General features: G+C 46.7%; 1 protein-coding gene and 1 long non-coding RNA gene across 3 annotated transcripts in view; one reads left to right on the top strand and one right to left on the bottom strand.

Annotated features, from left to right (window-relative positions):
- Positions 1 to 17,297, top strand: part of ALX4 (ALX homeobox 4) — a 72,132-nt gene extending 54,835 nt beyond the window's left edge. For both annotated transcript variants that reach the window (XM_019551980.1, XM_019551979.1), the window contains 2 exons: positions 2,873 to 3,001; positions 10,005 to 17,297. In XM_019551980.1, coding sequence (XP_019407525.1) covers positions 2,873 to 3,001; positions 10,005 to 10,328 — 453 coding nt within the window. In that variant the 3' untranslated portion in view covers positions 10,329 to 17,297. The remainder of the gene's footprint in view (positions 1 to 2,872; positions 3,002 to 10,004) is intronic.
- On the bottom strand, positions 16,558 to 20,061 carry LOC109321364. Its single transcript, XR_002104043.1, has 2 exons — positions 18,617 to 20,061; positions 16,558 to 18,174 (listed from the first exon to the last, which is right to left on the bottom strand). It is a non-coding gene; the product is annotated as an uncharacterized LOC109321364 (long non-coding RNA).
- Positions 20,062 to 20,565: the final 504 nt, after the last annotated feature.

Below are 20,565 nucleotides of genomic sequence, written 5' to 3'. Positions count from 1 at the left end.
GGCAGATCAGAATCAGACTCTTTCTTAGGCTTCCCAATGCCCAGAAGGGACCTGAACAAACGAACTTCAGCTACACAGTTATTAAAACTACATAGATAAGTAGGTATAAAGCCAGGGGGGAACTGTCTGTGACAGATGATCTTCTAAAGCACTATGCAAATCTTCACTGCATTTTCTTTGGAAAGGAGAGTTTTTATGTCCTGTTATGAGAATGAAAATCTGAGTCCCCCTCTACACATTACAGGTATGGCACAATTACCTACTTAGCTGCACAATTACCTGGAGACAAGCTACACATGCAAAGTAGCTATCATGCCATAAAAAGCTCCAACCAGCTATAAAATTAGACCTTGAATATGTGTAATAACTTTATTGCTGGTTGCTATCAAGCTTTAATTTGCACGTGTAGCACGGTTTCCTCTGTGGCTGGGAGTTCTATCACTGACAGGATTCCCAACTGCAGGGGTGCACCATGCCCAGCATGAAACCCCTGGGGATTGCAGTTGCTGCAGTCCCTAGGGTTCCAGGGTGTGGGGAACCCCAGGGGACTGCCATAGAATTGATCATCCAGCCCCAGGAGCTTCCTGCATCCCTAGGGTGGGGAGACCATGATCCTCCCACCACAGGGTATATAGGACACCCTATAGGAGCCCCTCAATTGGGGTGCATGGGGCTCCCAGCTGTGGGAGCTTGCTTTTTACCAGGCCCCCCCTCCACCGACAAAGGGGGATGATGGGATCTAATGCACAATCCCACAATCGCGCCTCCTGCTATGCATGTGTGGCAAGGCAGGAGGTGTGATTGTGTGAATGGGGCATTAGATCCCATTGCGCCTTTATCTGCAAAGAAAAACATTGTTATTCAAGACCCCAGAAGAAAGCCCGAGGGGGTTTGGGTTCATCTCAGCTGAGGCAGGTGATTGTTTGGGACTAGGGAAACAGACAGCTTAATAACAGTCTTGTTAACTGAATTAAAGAGGTTTGGTTAGGGTGAGGCTGAGGTCTTGGGAAGAAACATCCATCAGCCCCAGAAGGGCCTGGAGAGCTTGACCAGCCCAGTGCATCTTCTTTCCCAGACACTGAGGAATAATTTGGAAGAAGCTAGTTCTACTGCCAGGTGCACAATAGATGAGCGTACAACCTGAGACTTTCAGGCTGCTGGCCTGACACTTCTTTTGGCTCTTGAACATGAGGCAAAAAGAATTAATAAATCCATACAGCAGCCTCGTGCAATGCTTCAGGATTATCTTCTTTAAAGGGACATGGCTCAGGCCACACTGCAGGGGGTATACCTCCTTCAATCATGCCACACCCTACACACTTGCTCCACAGGTACCAGATGCCAATGATGTGAAATATATTGCCAGAAGGGCTGGGCTTGCACATATGAGACTAAATGCAGAAGGGTAGTACTGTATGCACCCTGAGCACATGCCAAATCACAACTATGTTCCATTTTTTGGCATTGGGCATGTATGGAGTAGTAGTGACTGGGTAAGGAATATGTTCATAGCAACACGCCTGGCATGGGCAGAGGTGGTACAGACATGCCCGGTGTGGTAGTTCCTTTCCTGAAATTTTTTTTCCCAGTGGTTTCCTATAGCTCCCACAGAACCCCCCTGTACAACAATGGAAGAAACCCCAGGTTTACCCAAAATAAACCGGACTGCTGTACATTCAAAGGTGATTCTCTCTTCTTGAATTAGGAAGTGTTTTCCTACTATTTATGCGAGCAGGGAGCTCATTTCCAAGGACAGGGATGTTCATGGGAGCAGAGATGTTTTTATGGGTTTTGTGGAGACATTTTCCTTTGGATTGACAAATTCCCCAAAGGTTGGAAACTCAAAATAGCAGCTAGTGGGCTCCTGTGTGATACCCAGGGAAGGAAACTGCCCCAAAACAGAAAGGGAAACAAACCAAATTAATGTCATTGCCCAAGTAAGGGCTGTCTTGTCCAACTGGCTGCCTGCAGGCTGCATGTAGCTTGTGAGGGTTTAAAGTGTGAGGCTTGGGCATTTACCCTATTGCTGCTGCCCTTATTGCTCCAGCTGCAACTTCCTGCCTTTGCCCCAGAGTGGGGGACAGTGCAGCAGCACCGGGAGCTGAGAGTCCAGGACTGCATCATGGGAGAGAGGCCATGGATGTGGATCACATGTGTGTGTGTGGGGGGAGTGGGGATTGCACCCTGGAGTGTAGCAGTGGAAGGGGGGATCATGCTGGTGCAGTAGTAGTGGAGAGGAGTAACATCTGTGCAGCCCACACACCGTACAACCCCACTGGTGCAGCTCTCAGGCATATGGCCCCCAGGGGCTCAGAGGTTGGACAGCCCTGGTCTAAGTGGATTATGAAAGAAAGCTGACAGGTAGTGGGTGCAAAATGAATGGATGACATTTAAAATCTCTTGCCTTTTAAATGGTTCCTGGGTAGTGCTAAAGGGAAGTTTGCCCCGAGGACATTCCTTCTATTCCAGCAGGTATGAAATTGCTTCTAGCCAAAACCAATCAGTCAGTTCACCCAACGCGGAGGGTCCACTGATGGACATCTATGTTAGTTGTGTGACTGACTCATGGGCATAAGTGGGTGCATAAAAACCTCAAACTGGGATTAGGAAGCTTGAGTGCTGACATGAGTAATCACATTCCCCACACCTGGCATCATCTGAAGTCCCCACTTCTAAAACAGACCCCCTCCCATCCTACTTTTGAGACTTCTGTTGCAAAGCTCTGCGGGTAGTGCCCTGAGAGGCATTATCTGGAAGAGGGTCTCTAGTCCCCCAGGTTACTGCTCTGGGAGCTCGCACTCCCTGCTTCTTCCTAAGGAGCTCTGCCTTCCCCTCTCTCTGATCTGGGGCATTTGTGCTTCTCCCCCCATAGGTTTGGTTTCAGAACCGGCGAGCAAAATGGAGGAAGCGAGAGCGGTTTGGTCAGATGCAGCAAGTTCGCACCCACTTCTCAACAGCCTATGAGTTGCCCCTCCTAACCCGAGCGGAGAACTATGCCCAGGTGAGTGTCCCCTCACACTACCCCACCCCGGCCTCCCACTTATTCTCTGTGCAGCCTCTTTCAGTTCCTCCTGCTCAAACCCCAAAACTATCCTGGCGGTAGTGTACTGGAACAAGGCTAACCCAGATGGGAGTGGGATCAAAGCCATGTCCAGCCACCAGACAACAACTGCCTGACACAGCACCCACTCCTCCTCCCTCCCATGAGATGGCTTTTTTTCAGTTAAGACCCATCCTGCAGCAGTCCAGTCACCATCACAGCCAGCAGCAACTTAGCTTGATTTAGCTTCTGCCAGTTAAAGCAGTACAACCCACAGCAACATGTTTTCTATCACACTTTTTAGTTTTTAAGGCCTTCCTTGTACTGAGGTCTACATGACAGTTAGCTGATACTAGCTAGGCAGGCAGCACAGTGCAAATAAATATATGAATGGTTAGACAACTCACCCCTACTCTTAGCAGTGGGCTGATTGGTCTGGATCTCCAACACCCTAATATAGGACTGCCCTTGATAGCCTCCTTTAGGGTTGATACCAGCCCCACACCAAACAGTGTGGACAGTGACTCATGTTCCACACTTCAGTGATACTAGTTATTTTCTGTTCTCTCTGAATTCTTATATTGTCCTCACCATTGTGTTACTGGAACCCCTAACACCCTGCTGAGTGTTGTTGAAAAGGACCCTTAGGTCATGTTTGCACTAATCTGGGGGCAAGAACAGGAGCCCCACTGAGAAGTTAGTGCCACCTATTGACTCCTGCTTGGAACACACCAAAGCACTCTAGACCTACTAGAGCCAATCTAGGTCCCTCTGTGTTGGGCACACCTCTTTGCATGTGCTCCAAGCCAGCTATCCTGCCTAACTTCTAAGCCCTGGCTTGCACAAAATGGGAGCAAGAAGGCAGGGCTTACTTCTTAGTGGCACTTGAAGGCTCAGCAGAGAGTCAGCATACACATAACTTTAATGTCAGCTTTAAACAAAAAATCCCCCCTTGTAACCCTAGCCACTGCCTGAAACCAGGAGGAACCATTAGCCATCAGCTTGTCCTTCTGGACCACAATGTTGTAACAGCTGTGCACAGGTTTGCTGGTGATGCTTTCAGGAAGACTTCCTAGCAAGAAAATCTTTGCAGTCATCTTCCTCAGGCAGTGATGAGTGCAAACATGCTTGAACACAGATCCCAGACTGCAGAGGCCTGGGGAATGGACTGTGAGAAACAGTTGAGGCTGGCCGAGGCAGTGGCGGAAAGACTCATTTTTCTATTTCTAACCGTGTGTTCTGGGAACCGTGTTGGAATGAGGCCTGAACTGCAAGCCTTAGGACAGAATGGGACACCAAACCCTGCTCTTGTCTCTGCTACCTATCTGTGGTTTGGCCCCCCATGAGCACAGGTTCTTTGATGCATTTAGGTCTACAGCACCTTGGTGAGGGTGGGAAGCCCTATTACCCCCATTTTACAGCCAGGAAACTGAGCTACATAGAGGCTAAGTGGCATGCCCAAGATCCACATAGAAAGTTTATGGCAACTGAAGCTGAAATACTCAAGGGTACCACTGAAAAGAAGGATTGATCTTTCTTTCACAGTGCCCCTTCTTAGGAAGCTCCCAACAGCAGGACCCACTCATGGCATATGGCTGCTACCTGGGTGTAAGCAGGGCCCCTCAAGCCTCTCAGTCCATCCCACTGAGTTTTGTCTTCTGTCACACAGGATCCAGGCAAAGCTGAGGTTTGCCATGTCAGATGCTCTCAAGCGTTCTCTGATCTGCTGTGCCTCCCCCTCCCTCTCCAGCCCCAAGCTGTCAGATACAGGCTTGGCCTTTCTGGAGAGCACCACATGAAAGCTCTCCTGAACTGAGGCCAAGAGTGCTTGGCCTTTCCCCCGCTCAGCTTCCCTTTTGGGATGGAAGAAACAAGAGGCCCTTACCGCACAGCGTAGAGATACCAGAGACATCTTTCAACCAGAGGACGCTCTAGGCAGCACTTTGCCACACTCTCTCATCTTCCTTTGCAACTTTCATCACCCATTTGCTGCTCCCTGCCTCCCCCAACCTCAAAAAAATGTAGTTTGCAGGAGGTAAAAGGTCAGAAGTGGAACAGGAGCACGTGGGGCAGCCGGGCTGTGGAATGCAGGGCCTGCTGCACCGCCTCTCCATCTGGATCCTCTCCTGCTGCTTCCTTTCATCTCACACTCCCCCCTCAATGCACCTATTCCCTGAAGAAGGGCCTCCTGCTGGCAAACACCGAGCTCCTCTTTTCTCTTCTGCAATGTCAATTTGCTTTATTATTAAGATCCAGGCCCCAGATGGCTGCACGCTTGGCTCTGATGTGCAGGGACCTTTGCTTCTTTTAGAAAGGCCTCTCTGAAAGCAGCTAGTGCGCACTGGCAAAAAAGAAAGAGAGCAAGGGCTCCCCATTCAGCATGCCTGCCAGCTCACACCACCTGCCTCCCCCCACCCAACAAGCACAGCAGAGTGCTCCAAACATTCGTAATTGTGGGTTATGGCATCACTTAGAGGCCATAATCTAGATCAGGGACAGAGAGTACACAGGACTAGATAAGCACTAGAGATGGTGTCTGCTCCAAGGAGCTTGCAGTCTAAATGAACAAGAAAAAGGAGCTGTAAGGGAAACATGAGCTACTAGTGGCTCTGTATCTCCATCAGGTCAAAGTCAGAGTCCTGGTCTTTAATCCCAGGCTGCTGCTCAGTCTCACAGACTGGAGGCCTTTCACAAGGAAGTCCCAAACCAGTGCTCAGAAGCAAATCCACTTGCTTCCCTAGAGCTGCGCCTGCTTTCCCACTGGGTCTGAACATAGGCTGAATTCTTCTTAGCAGTTGTTCTAGAAAATCTCCAGTACTGGCAGGTTTTAAGCACAGGCCAGGCAAGCATCTGTCTAGGAAGGTTTATACAAGGATGGTCCTGCCTTGAGCAGGAGGTTGGAGTAGAGGACTCTTGAGCTCTGTTTTTTCATGATTCTGAATTTAGGCCACATGAGAAATCCAGGACAATCTGGTTTACCAATAAACAATTCATTCCTGCAGGAGAGACTTACCTGTAAGGGGTTTTTCTTAAAGGTGAGCATAATGTGCTGCTGATGTTCCTTCCTCAGTCCAGCTCAGAACTTTTGGACGAAGAAGGAAGCCAGTCTTACAGAATCCCTTGCAAGTTTTACATGGAACCCAGTGTACACCGGGAAAGGATTGGGATCAACCCAATTTTATTAGGGTCCTCAAGCAGTGCAGACAGCATCCATAAAGATCTGTCTGATTGAGTGAGGCAGCTTTAGCTCCCTTGGCATGTAACAAGAAAATCAGACATGGTTTCCTGCATGAATCCATGATCTAAATTCTGTATTTCCTTGGGCAAAGGCCAGCCCATGCTTCTGGGCTTTGCTGTTTGCCACATGGGGCTGGGAAGGGTTCCCCCCCCGCCCTTCTGTTGCTACATGGGTATGGGGTTCTTTTTTTTTTTTTGCCTTCCGCAGAAGCATCAGGTATGGCTGCAGTCCAGTCTGAGGACTTTGTCTGGGATGTGCCAATGCTCCTGCAGAGGCACATCCCAGAGGTTCCAGTTAGAGGCTCTTTCCCCTAAAATTAGGGTATCAGAGCAATCACCACATTTGAGGTCAGGAAGGAATTTTACCCTGTGGTCAGATTGGTATAGACAGTGGAGAGTTTTTGTTTTCCTTTGAAACTGGGGGTATGGCCATCTTCCTTGGATCTTGTGAGCATATTTTAAGAGCCCTCGCAGCAACAGGATGTTGGCCACTACTGTTGTCTTGCTTTACCTGTGGCAGGTTAGGATGCTAAGCCTTGTGATTGTGACAGGGTTGATTGTAATAGGTTTAGCAATAGGTTAGACGAGGACAGTTTTAGTAATAGGTTAGACAAGGACTTGTATAAGATGGGTTGGCTAGAAGCTCATGATCCTGCTTCAGGCCGGGGATTGGACTAGATGACTTCCAGAGGCTCCTTCCAGCCCAATTTTTCTCTGATCCTATCCTATGCCCTTATTAAATGCTATGCCAGGCAGGGAGCTGCTCTAGGTGTGTGTATGTGTGTGTGCATCAGTTGTTACATGGGAATTGTAATACCTTCCACTCAAGCCTTGGTAAAGCACAACCATCTCCTGCCACATGAGCCCCTGCTAGTAACCAATTCTGAGGTTGCTGTGAGTCCCTCTGGAGTCTTTTCTTGAAACCAGGAGCCCCGTAGCCAATGCTCATAACTGTATTTCCCTTGACTGTGTGGCCATGTCTTGACTGAGGCAGATTTAACCTGAAGTCTACACAGACATATGGAGTCCTCCATTTAATCTTGACATGCTCCACCCCCCATCTGATCAGAAACTTTGGAACAAATATAAGTAATTTCTACTCTTTGTAGTTAGACGCACCATAGGGACATTTCTCAGGAAAGTCACCAATTACTTAATTAGTTAATTAATAAAGAAGAGACCAACTTTCAAGGAAAGTCAAAGGAAGGAAGAGCCTAGGGAAGAGCAGGTGGAAACCAAAAAAGGAGCGTAACTCTTTAAGCTATATAAGCACTGCCAGGTGACAGGCATATAGTGTGGTTGCATGGATGGATGACTTGATTGACAGCGAGCTGCAATTAACCTTCCAGGAATAAGTGATACCAATAGAGAGGGTTCCACTGGATTTTACTGCTGACTGAGGATCTTGTATAGTTACGTTCATTTTAACTCAGAGAGTCCTCCTTAACATTTGCCAGGTGAAGGATGAAAGGAAAGTTGACAGACAGCCCACCTCACTTTGCCCTGTATAAACCAGCATCCTCACTTCTCCCCCTATATGTCACCCTCCTCACCTTCCAGCAGCCTCCCCTCCCACAGTTTTACTCTGCACCCCGTATACATAGAGAAGAGATTCCCTCTCCCCACAAGAGCGTTTCTTTTCCCCAGCTGACCTTGAAACCTCATCAGCTGCCTCTCCAGCACAGGGCTGCATCTGGGCTCCATGGCAGGAACTCCTTACCTTAGCATCTCGTGTCTGGCTGCTTCCCTGTGTAAGGCACAGGGCAGGATCCAGCAACATGTCGAGCTTTCATGTGGGCTGCAACGTGGGGAATTCCCTTGTAGCAGGAGCATTGAGCTGGACTGACCTAGTGGTCACTGGTCTTCTCCTGCTTGACAGCCTTTCCCCAGATCTGAAAATTAATCTCAATAGTGACAGGGATGTCAAAGATATGGTCTGTGGGCTGGATCCAGCCTGCAGAGCTGGATCATTCAGCCCTTGACACTGGTATGCCATACCTGCCCTGGCATATGGGATCCAGCACCCACAGGACTCACTCTCACCAGTCCAGGACTGAAGTCCAGTGAGGATGTGCTACATGCAGTGGGGGTCCCAGAGCAGGCAATGAGGGCAGCACAGTCCTCAACCGGCCAAAGCAAGTACTGGATCTGGCATGCAAGGGGGGATGATGAGGGGTGCTCCATGCCCCCCCCCACCCCACAAGCCAGAACCAGTGCCTACTCTGGCTAATCCAGGACTGTACCTCATGCAGCACCTGCTGTAGATGGTTTGAGACCACACAACACAGCACCTTCTTCAGGCCAGCTGGAGAGGGCACCATGTGCAGCTCATGTCCCAATCCCACCCCAGCAGGTACCATATATGGCACAGTTCCCGACCAGCTTAAGCAAATACTGGTTACAGCATGTTGGGAGTGGGGAGGAAGGGAGGGTCTGTTGGTCTAATCTACCATGCAGGGCCAACCCCGTACTGTTCATCTGGCCTCTGGCCTGGTCCCATGCCACCCATTTGGCCAAATGAGTTTGGCACTCCTGGTGTAACACTTCTTGGTATTAGCCAGTACCCGAAGGGTTAAGCACATTTTCAGTGCATTGTGCTGTGCAAGATGCTGTGGCCTGAATTCCCCTTCAGTGTTAAAGCCCTGTCTTCCCCAGTCATATGATGATTGGCTGTGGGTTCACATATTCCCTGATGGGTCTCCTCATGAAGTCAAGGAGGGACAATTATTTGGACTAAACCAGCAGTTGGCAGCCTTTTTGCAGCAGTGGACTGGAGCGATCCAGCTTGGGTCCAAGATGGGCCAGCAGTTCTCCATCACCTGGCTGTAATACTGAGGTCCATCTCTTCCCCCCCCACCCCACCCCCCCGGGCCAAACATCGCCAAAACTCCCCAAGGCTGTGGGCCAGATTAGTCCATACTCACACAATGTTTCTGGAAAATTTTCTTGGATGTGGGCCTGGATTTAGTCCCCAGGAGTTCTTCCCTTCTGCTCATACACTTTTCCGTTAGTTACTTCTGCTTAGTTTGCTGGCTTTGCATTCTGAGGCGCATGTAGCCAACCCAGGAAAGCCTCCTGACAGGAGGGGGCTGCTGATAGCATTTATGTTTTAACACTTCTATATCTGTAATGCAGTTGTTGTTTTAAATTAACAATTCCAACAACCACAAGGCACCAGTACCCAGCTCTACAAGGGTCTTGTGTAGGCAGCCTAATTGCCATTGAAACTAAATACCTAGAAGTCTGGGTGAATCTGTTCCCAAGTGTTTTAGGGGCCATGGAAGCAGTTTCTGATTGTCCCCAAGATATCATATCCAATAGCACTGCAAGATATTTAAAGATGAATGGACAAGGTGCATTTCTGTTGCTGGTCTTTGCTGCAAGCCTAGGCTGGGTTGGCAGAGGCTACCAGATGGGCCTTTGTGAAATGAGTCAGTCCATCATTTTGTAGCTAGGTGTAATACTACAGTTGACATTGGCTGGCTTCCCAAATGACACTGCTAGCTGGAAGACTGAAGGGTCATGGGCCATAGACCCTGTCTCCCTTGCCTCTAACGGTTCCCCCTATGGGTCAGGGTTGAGGTTTACTAGCAGACGGAAGATGTGTGGAAGTCGCCTGCACTGTTCCTTCCTGTGCTGTACCTGTTCTTCCCTCTGCAGGGCTGTCACCAGTCCAGCCAAGAGCCTCCTGTGTGAGCTAGTGCTGACGTTTCTTTTCCTACCCCAGATCCAGAACCCATCCTGGATTGGGAACAATGGTGCTGCCTCTCCTGTGCCTGCCTGCGTGGTCCCCTGTGACACGGTGCCCTCCTGCATGTCCCCCCATGCTCACCCCCATGCGGCCGGTGGAGTCTCTGAGTTCCTGAGCGTCTCCAGCCCAGGCAGCCACGTGGGACAGACTCACATGGGCAGTCTGTTTGGCACTGCCGGGATCAGCCCGGGCCTCAATGGCTACGAGCTGAACAGTGAGCCGGACCGCAAGACCTCCAGCATCGCAGCCCTGAGGATGAAGGCAAAGGAGCACAGTGCTGCCATCTCCTGGGCGACATGACAGGGCTGCGGCCAACGCCCTGCAGACACTGATAGAGCAAATGGGGACAACCAGATAAATCCATCCGCTTGGACTCAAGACAGCCATTGCCTCCTTGGAGATCTGCGTGCAGCACTTTTAGCTACCCTAGGCATGTAGAGTACATATGTTACCGTAAGAGGAGTGTTACAGGCATACACATGGGCAGCTCCCAGGTTCCTGGGATCAGGTGGGATAAAAGGAAGGTGTGGAGTTTCACCTCTCCCAAAGAGACTTGGCTTTCCTTCTACCACAGGACACTGTCTTGCTGCCATACTCATGTTGCCAATGACCAGGGCATTTTTCTCTCTGCTCCTTTTCTGACACCAGATCTAACTTGCCACAGAGCTAGAGCTGCAAGTCATTTCCAGGTGCCTTCTTTTCCCCTCGTACGGGGTTGTTAAGGTATCATTATTTCTCATCCCATTTGTTCTGCCCCATACAGAGCCTAGAGGCACCAGCAAGGAGGCATCTTCTAGGAAGCCCCAGAGCTCTTGGCCTCTAGGCAGGAATCACAACTCTTAGCTTGAATGGGGAGGGTAATCCCGGCTAGAATGAAAGTGCCTTTGCCCCCATCTCCTCCTGCCCTTGATTTTTTCCTGTCTTGCACAATCTTAGAAGAATCAAGGCACTGTGTAGATTCTTGGGGTATGGTGGTGGTGGTAGCCCCAACAGAGCACCTCGAGGAGAGAGATGGGCACCACCTTTCCTGGAAGGCTTATCCTGTAACCTCAAGATCTAGCTCCTATGCCCCATCCCCCTTCTGTCGCCCTCCATTCAGGGTAGAAGGTGGTTTCCAAAAGTGGTCCTTTTTCTTGCCTTTTCAAAAATTTTAGGGGCGAAGTACCCAGTAAGCTTCACACCTGCCTAGGAAAAAAGCTAACATTTATACTGTTTGCTTTACTGAGCAGAGATCCATAGTGGGAAGAGACAATAAGCCTGATAATTTTCTTTGTTTATTTGGTCAGCAGCTACTGGCTTCTACCTACAATCAGCCACTCAGTTAAGTGCAACTGTTGGGCAGGCCCTGTCCAGCACAGCACGGGCCTGATGGTATCCGTAGCAGAAGTGAGATCCCCTTGAGAAATGGTTCTAGCACTAGCACACACCTGGTTTCCAGCTTGGATGCATCTGTGGAATCCTTCAACAACCCCCCCTCCCCACACCCCCGTCCCCCAAGATGCAGGATTAGTATGTCTAGAATTGTTATATATAGCAGAGTACCCCATAGGTAACAACCATCTCCAGGCATCTCCCCAGCAGTAGGGGGAATGTGGCCTCCAGTGCTCATCCTCTTAAATTCCAGTCAGCAAGGAGAAGAGTGCAGAAGAAAGGCAGAACCTCCTGAACTGTCCATGTCCTTACAGTTAGGGGGGTTTCTTGATTTTTCTGTCTAATTCATATTGGGTGCATCTACACATGCCTTAAGGCGTTTTCTAATGAGCATTAAATTTAGTACCTCCAATGTGAGGTTCTAAAGAAATGTGCATTAGGTGCCATAACGCACAGTAACAAATACGCACAGTTTTCAAGTGTCACATAATGCGCCGTAGTCTATTTTACTGCACATTAGTGTAATTGCATGTTTTTTTATGTGAAACTTTAATGCACAGTAAAATAGGCTACTGTGCATTAAAGTGTACATGTAGATGTGCCCATTTTGTTTTATTACCAGCATCATTAATTAACTTGGGGGTGAGCTCTCCCCCCAGAGCTAAGTCCTCCTCAGATTTTTCCAGCAAGTCCATGGTACTAGGTATAATCTCCAAACCTACCTTTATACTATCACTTAAACACAATACTGCTAGATTTGACACAACACTAAAGACAGGATGGAGTGGTACTCATCCTCCATACCTGTGCTCCTGAAGCAATTTAATCAGCTTGGGTTGGGTGCATCTGCCCATGAAAATAAGAAGCTGCATCATAGCTTCATCACTCATGCTCTCCCAAGAATCTGCTTCCACGTTGATTTCAGGCTTATGTTTGTATGCAAGTCTAGTGATTTCAGTAGCATTACATTTGGATGAACTTGGCCTACCATATTTGAGCCAATAGATTGGGCTGAGGATGCTAATTCTTTTGAGACAATTGGTGAGTTTTTCTGTTGGAGCACAACAACATTAAGAAACAAGTTCTCAGAAGAGTCTCTGCTACTTAGAGGAAGGCTTCATTTCCTTTAAGCAGGATCATCCCACTGGTGTTCTGGGCAGGGTAATGCAGAATTTTCCCATTTATAAAACTAACAGTGTCCCTTTGGCCTCTGTTCTTCTTGGGAGTCCTGTTTCAATACATTTTGGAAAGTCTAACCATGAGGCTAAACATTGGACTATTCTAAATGTAGGTTCCAAGCTAACTATGTGTATATAATATATTATTTATGTAGTGCCTCACCATTGCTGTGCACTATATAAATGATATGGCTATATTAATCTAGCATTAATATATATTTATCAGAATAAGCAAAACTAATACTCCTAGCTCATTTTTTCCTTGAAAAAGTAGGGTTGGTAAAATGCTAAGGGGATCTTTACTCTGTTGCTCGCAGGAAAGATGTCACGTACGCACCCAGAAGACTGCAATAAAGTGTCTTCAGTCAGGGCTAAGTGGAGGGATGTTCCTTGCATGGGAAGCTGTTTGGGTTTTTTTATTTGCTAAAAACAGTGTTGATCGCCACACCAGGCAATTAATTACATTGGAAATACTGCCATTCTAGTGGTTGTATTAGAGACACTGTTCAGGCATAGACCACACTTAAATTTAAATCCTTCTCACCCCTCTCCTGAGCATTCTTATGTTAATAAAAACACCTTTCCAGAATAAAAATGAGGAGGCTGGAAGAGAATCCCAGACAGTAGAGCCAGGAAGGGCCTCTACGTGCCCTCACTTCATTCCAGTCCAGAGCTAGGCCCTTGATTGGCTTTTCCACACATACAGTTAAATTGCTTTGTTTCTGTACCGCTTCCTGCTTGGCCAGTGAAGTTCATGTGGTTGGTTTCACCCTCTAGCTTTGCTACCTCTAGCTTTGCTAAACTAGCTCAGATCTCTTCTGTTTGGGCTGCCAGCGCTGTGCAAGAAGGGGCATTTTTGCATGGATTGGTGTTTCTATTCCCTGAGCCCATTTCTAGTTGGTTTCATATTCATCCATTTTATTCTGAAATGAATATATTTAGACAGAAACCTAATTGTCCAACTATACTGGGGTAGCACATAACCTCTACTTAAAGCCACCTTAGTGGCACTGGAGAGATTTTGTAATTCAAGAAATACTTTGGCCACTACATATCCTCCCCCTGCCTCCCCGCCCCCCACTAGAAAAGAATAGGACTTAGTTACGCTGAATGTAATGGGGATCCTTTAGTGAGACTGCTTGACCCAGACAGGCTCTGTGGTTCACTTTGCCTGCCTAGTTCCCAGCTTGTTCTACTCATGGTCACCACCACAGTCTGTGCAAAGCCTGGCCTGGTCTACAGCCATGGAAGGGCTTGAGTACAGTACCCAAGCCAGCTGTAGTTGTCCACCTGCTAAGGCTCTGCATCAGGAATGGAGCACCACTCTCCTCCTACATACCCCTAGCTTCACACAAATTGCCAAAAAGATGCTACATACGGGACATCAAACCTGGCCCGTACATTTCAGCTAGAAGATGATGTTTGGAGAGAGCCTGGGATGAAGCAAAACCTGGCTTTTTCTACCCCTCCTCATCAAATCTGTGTTCCTCCTCCTTTCATGAGTCTCACAGTAAAAATAGCCTTAAACATAAAACCTCCTTTATATGTCACCAAACAAGAATTGCCCGTGGCCCTATTCTAAACAGGGGCAATGACCACGAAGCGACTTTGTTAGTAGCTGAATGCTGAAAGCTGAATAGCACAACAAGCCTCCTTCCTCAATGGCAGGAGACACTACTGTGCAATATGGGATACATCACGGGTACTTGGGAAGGACCTCTTTTAGCTCCTTTGCATATACAGTACAAGGAAAAAGGGTATACAGCATAATAGGAAATAGTAGCAAGTAGGCAAATTAACCCCTCTTTTTAAAACTGAGGCAGCTTTAAAAAGGCTGTGATGGGACAGTTTAGGCCTGATTTTGTAAGCTGCTGAGCCCCCTCCATTCCTCAAGGTCAATACGATTTGAACAGGTGAGATCTACTAGGGGGTGTCTCTGTTGAGCTCAGTGGAAGTTTTCACTATACTTCACCCAAGCCATTAGCAACTTGTAGGATGAAGGCTTATATGCCTTGACTTATTAAAGACAGTTATTTAAAGGAAACAGAGAAGTGACACTGGCATTGCATTTCAACCCCAAATTTTCTTTCTCTAAAATCCTTGTGCAAAATACCCCATTGACTCATTAGATTTGTGCTACAGCCAACCGCTCTTGCCCTTCTCTGAGGCATAGAGTTACAAGAGCTGTGTTGAAGGCGGGGGGGTGGGGGGGTGGCAGGATAAGGGAGGCGGTTTCCATTAGAAGAAATAAGTGCCATTAAGTGCCTCCAGCTACTTATAAGTACTTCTGCTTGCTTGCTCGCTCTCTCTCAATCTGGCGCTGCCCTCTGAGTGCCGTTCCCCCACAAGGTCCTAATTCAATGACACAAAGTGGAGCTGAAAGGTGGAACATTGTTACTTGAAAGCATCAGAGCCACTTAATACATGTGTGTTATGGTGTGCGCGCGCGCACACACACACACACACGCACACACAATTTTAAGAAACTCTTCAAATAGAAAAAAAAAATCTATTAAAAAATATAGAACTTTCTTTAACCCAACCATGACTTATTTTGCCTTCCCAGTTCTCACATTGGTGATCCTTTGAGTCCTACCCTCCATCACAGGGAGGCACCTTTCATCTTGTCTCCTTTCTATTTTCTTCATGATCTTTTGATATTTTATATTTTGCTACCCTCTGTAACTGGAGTTGTGATCGCCTTGCCTTGGCCTTGCCAACCTTAAGCCTGCCTGCCTGTCCATACAACCTTAAGCCTGCCCACTTAGAAAAAAAAATTACAGAACAGAGTGACAGGCATGACTGGAGATGGGAGTTTTCAGCAGCTGTGGGTCAGGATACTAGAATAACTGGCTCAAGTGCCTAGGACCACTGCCACAGTGCCAGCAATGGTGTTTTGCTCTCTCCTGCGCTCTCTGCTGGCAATCCTAAAGGTTTAGAAACCTCCAGAGAAGCTGTGCCCTCTAGCATGAATCCAGTGCTCCAAGAGGGAAGGATACAGCAGCAGCCACTTTTCTTCTGCCCATCATTAGAAACACACAGGAGAAAGCACTAAAGCTTGAAAATGGGAACAGGCCAAACAGCAGCATGGCTCCCAGAGCATGTTAACATGTGGTCAGGCACCAGTATCTATCCAAGGACCTGGTAGCATTTATTAGTGGCAATAATTAACATTAACATAACTTTAAAATATTTCCTACATATTTCCTGCTCCCAGGTCTTCCACTAGTAGGCTCCAAAATGGTTCCTTTCTACCAGCCACCAAGAAGGGTGCATGGGTTTCATATAGATGACACTTGGAGAATACTTGGTTCTGTAAAATAATCAGATCATGGAGGGCAGGAGAAGACAGTAATGCATTTTTCCTCCATACGTGGCATAGGCATGGTAGGTTTCTAAAACTGAATGAAATTCCTCCTATTCTCCTGCCCCAGAATAGGTTTCTTAAGAGACGCAGTGCTGGTGAAGCAGTCAGGCAGGAGGACTTGCTTTCTGCCACCCAGGAAACTCCAAAACATTGTTCCTGCAAGCTCCTAGTAGGCCCATGAGCCATCTGCTGTGCTTGTTGTTTCCTTTAAAATCCACTAATGAATTAAAGGTCTCATCTCTTCAGCACTAATATTGCTAGTTCCCTGTAACAATGGCCTGAGAAATCAAGCAAAGGCAAATTGGCTTAATCTGTTGCCTAGGTTTGAAATTAGTAACAAAGGTGTGGCCCAACAGATTATAGCTGGATAACAACACTTAAGAACAACTCTAGGTGTGTGAGCAATAGTACGGGTGTGTGTGCCCACGCGTACATGCACATAGGTGGCTGAACTGTGTGCAGAATGTACAGTGTGAATGTACAAGCTTGTATGCAGTGTTGTGTGCATATCCCATATGCCATCTCTGTTTGCAGTGAGTATGTGGATTGCACTGTACAGTCTGGATGTGGCATGTGCCTGCATGTGATGTGTCCATTTATATGGGGAGGCGTCTTTTTTTTTGCGGGTGTTCCCATTCACTGAGTACCCCCAGACTTCGCAGTATGTTGTAAAACACTCTAAAAACAAACTAAGCTCAAAAGGTAGTTTCCTGGAAAGGGTTTCAAAAATAATCAAACAGACACAGAGAACTATGTTTATTTTGCTGCTCTGACTGACACAGCAAAAAGCAAACAGACTGAATTAAGAATTAAATCCAAATGGGAACTGCGGCAGAATCATGCTGAAAATCAGGCAGCCAGTCTCAGCTTTATTAATGGTACTGCAGGGAGGCAAAAGATTGACCTTGTACCTTATTAACTCTTTGCTGGTAACATGATTACTTCCACCCCACCCCTCTCCACATATCTAGATAGATAGATAGAGCTAGGACTTTTATACTACTGATTTTGAAGGACAGTTTTCAATGTTATAATAATATTATCAGTTTAGGTGTGCAGTGTTTGAAAGAGAGAGTGGGAGAAAGAAAGAAAACAAACCTCAATCAATACTATTGTTCTTGTTGTAAAATATTGTAACCATGTATAAACGCAACTTTTTCTTTAGCTTAACAGCCTGGGGTAGAAGATATTAAGAAAAAAACATTAAAAACCAAAAAAGTTCTGGGGGAAAAATGAATTTTTAAAAGTATGAAAAAAATATTGCAATGTGAGGTTTGTGCCATTCAATTTTAATGCCTATGCAGACATGTATTACAAGTTCATTACAGTGTAATATTAAAAAAGAAAAAACAGTCTTGCATCTTGGTTCTTTTTAATTTTTTTTTTTTGGAAGTAAGTTATTGCACTTACAGTGTTTAGGGGAGGTGGGAGGGGTTGGACTTTCTGGGTGCTTTTTTTAAAAAAAGAAGTCAAATTGCTGGAGATGAGATGAGTTACCTACAGCATTGGCTGAGCAGATCCAAAGGTTGTTGTTGCTGTTGTTGTTGTGTTTGCAATAAACTCCTTCTCTTCTCTCCTCTCAACTGGAATCTGTCTGTTTTGTTCCTGACTCATGACAGATGAAATGTGATCAGAGGGGGCCTCTGAAATCTCACATTAATTGAAGTTGGCAAAAAATACTAACAGTGCCCTTTTGAACTGCTGACACAGTGCAGAATGGATTAGCCAGCGCTAGATTAACAACAGGTGGTAGCTCACAGGCCTGCTGCCTCTGCCCGGTACAAAGAGATGGTTAACAGCCAAAATCCAAGACATAGGATCATCCTGCAAGCAAATTCAGAGCCAGCTACAAGAGAGCACTGTTAAAGGGGCTGCTAGTTAGCAAAACGAAGCTCAGGATTGTAGGATCATTCTCATGATGCTATTTCTGCTAGAAGCACTCACACCTGATAACGACATACTACTGGGTCCTTCTCTAGCTCCTTTCCCTTTCTTATTTCTAAGCACTTCTCAAATATTAACAAACTAGGCCATCGTATTCTATAGAAATAGGCATGTGACTTGTCCAATGTTAAACAAGCCACTGACAAATTTGGAAATAGGACCCAGGAGACCCAACTCCCTGTCTCCAATCCATTGCTGCTTTTCAAAAAGCAGAGAAACCAGTGGTGTCAGTGTAGGAAATAGCCTTTGAGAGGGTCACTTGCTCTCATGTGTCAGATGTTCAAAACTCCCCTTCCATATCTGTTTCCCTCCTGTGGATATTTTTTTTTTGTTGTGGCCTTCTGAGACTTACTAGTTTTCTGCTTCACCAGCCACTGCTACAGGTCACTTGATGGTGATCAGACCGGGGGAAAACTGGCCCCTTGCAATGAGCTTAACTATCTTTAACTCTTCCTGCACCTTGGGGAATGCTGGTAACAGCAAGAGTGGAGTCACAGCTTGAACCTCCTCAATGTCAGGACTAGGCTGAGACCAAAGGATCTGGACCAGGTCTGATCACCTGTTAGACACTGCTCTGTTCTCTCACACCTTCTCCTCTGCCTCCTCTCAACGTGAGGGAAATTAGGGTTTCATAGGGAAATTATCTTTTTGCTTCCTTTCACTGACTAGTTTGCATCTGCAGCCTCCTTTTCCTCTAACTGACTTTATAGATTTACCAAGATTGACACCACCAGTGAGTAACAGGAATAAGTCAATACACAGATGTGCTGCAAGTTTGGAGCAGAACCTGCATTTTGCCCCCTGAGCCCAGACACAGCAGAAGAGCATTGCAGCTAGAGGTGTCACCAAGTGGCCCAGGAGCCCAGGGCACCTGCAACACACAAAGGCAGCTGTAATTTTTGACTGAAATTGGCACGATAGTGAGAAGTTTTTTCTGCTTCCCAAGTTGGCACCCAGGGCAGCTGCCCCAGTTGCCCCTCCCTCATTATGATACTGACTCCAGCTGATATACTAGTCATAGAATCATAGAGCAGCAGGGCTGGAAAGGACCTCTAGAGGTCATCTAGTCCAATCCCACCAGAAGCAGCATCATCCCTATCCAAACCATCCTCTATAAATCCATTTTCTAGCCTTTTAGCAACGCCATTGCCTAACCATTATTGCAAATCTGTGCAATGCATTGCAACCTGCACTGGCCTTTGTTATTCAATTAGCAAGCTGTGAAGCACCCGTTTAGATCAAACGTGGAATAACTAATTTTCCAAATCACAAGGTACTGTGTAATGAAGATTCAGGATAACCCTTGTCTATTCCTTCCCTGTATCAGTCCACTTGCAGAAAAAAAATCCCTCCACTCCCTGAAGCTAGATTCTCCTGATGCTGTCGAAGCATCAGTTTATCCTCTTTTCAAGGGTTTACATGGCCAACATAAAATTGCTCATAGCCTGGAAATCCCCATGGAATGATGGGATTTTTAATGAGCAGGATGAACCAGGGTAATGCTATCAATTTTGGGCTAAATGTACCTACAATAATGCCCTTCCATAGAATCTTGCCTTTTATATTTTCAGAACACAGCACCAATTAACTTATCCACATCAAGTGGAAAGGTAGTAAGAGATGAGGCCTTCCCAGAACCACCCCGATTCAGTGACAGAGCCAGCAATGGCACTCCACACTTCCCCAAGACCACACACTATGGTGATATGCATTTCCCAACTATAACTGCAGAAGGAATTTAGGGATGTAGAAGGCAATTTCCTACAGGATAGTTTGGCTAGAATACAAAATTTAAATGCACCCTTTTTCTTGTGGTGTGCAGCCTTGCTCTATCTGAGATTTCTGGATATCTGAATGAAAAGCAATTCCTTCTGTAAACTCTTTTTGTCTGAAGATTTCGCTTCCCCTCTCTTTTTTAAAAGGTGATTACTATTAAATTGATGGACCAATCACAACCTACACTTTTTAGAAAATGCTGTTAAATATGCATCTGTATGTGGCCATATGCAGCCTATGTGTTAAGCAGGGGCTGTCCAGCTGGTGGCCCATGGGTTTCTCCAGCCACCCCTCCCACTGCTCTACAGTGGTGGAGGGCCTGGGTTGGTGGGGGGGCTCACACTGCCAGCACGGCATGGGCCAAGAGACTGACCACCACCCACACAGCCTCCATGGTAGGGGGCAGCAGGGAGGAAGGTGAAAAGAGGATTCCTAGGAGCCCATCCTGCATCATATGGCCCATGTGCTATACAGCCCTCACTCTGTATTAAGGTGTTGCATTGAATCAGAGACAAATTAGCATTTATTACTTTTAAGGGATCTTCCACTTGCCCTGTTTTAACTACATAACATAAAAAATGAGGTTGTTACTTCATAATGAGAAGAAGACAGCTGGTCTAGTACTTCTTGAAGAAAGGCTTATATCCCAGAGCTTCTTGTGCCTCCAAAAGGGGCAAGATAAAATTCCAGTTCTCAAAGTATCTTTTCTTCACCATGATGTCTATGAGAAGACATCATATCTTGCGTGCAGAAGCTTTGCTCTCTGCTATCAATCTTCCACGTATTGTTTCCTCCTTCACTTCTAACATGTTTAAGTTTCAGGCACTGACCTTACCTGAACCTACTTGAGCAGAGACAGCGATTTCTGGAGTGGAGGTTAAGGCCACAGCACCTCACTTCT

The sequence above is a fragment of the Crocodylus porosus genome, unplaced genomic scaffold (assembly GCF_001723895.1).
Source record: "Crocodylus porosus isolate Cpor-Errol unplaced genomic scaffold, CroPor_comp1, whole genome shotgun sequence".
NCBI lineage: Eukaryota > Metazoa > Chordata > Crocodylia > Crocodylidae > Crocodylus > Crocodylus porosus.
The sequence above is the reverse complement of the archived record's forward strand: the minus strand, read 5'-3'. Positions and strand labels throughout refer to the sequence as shown.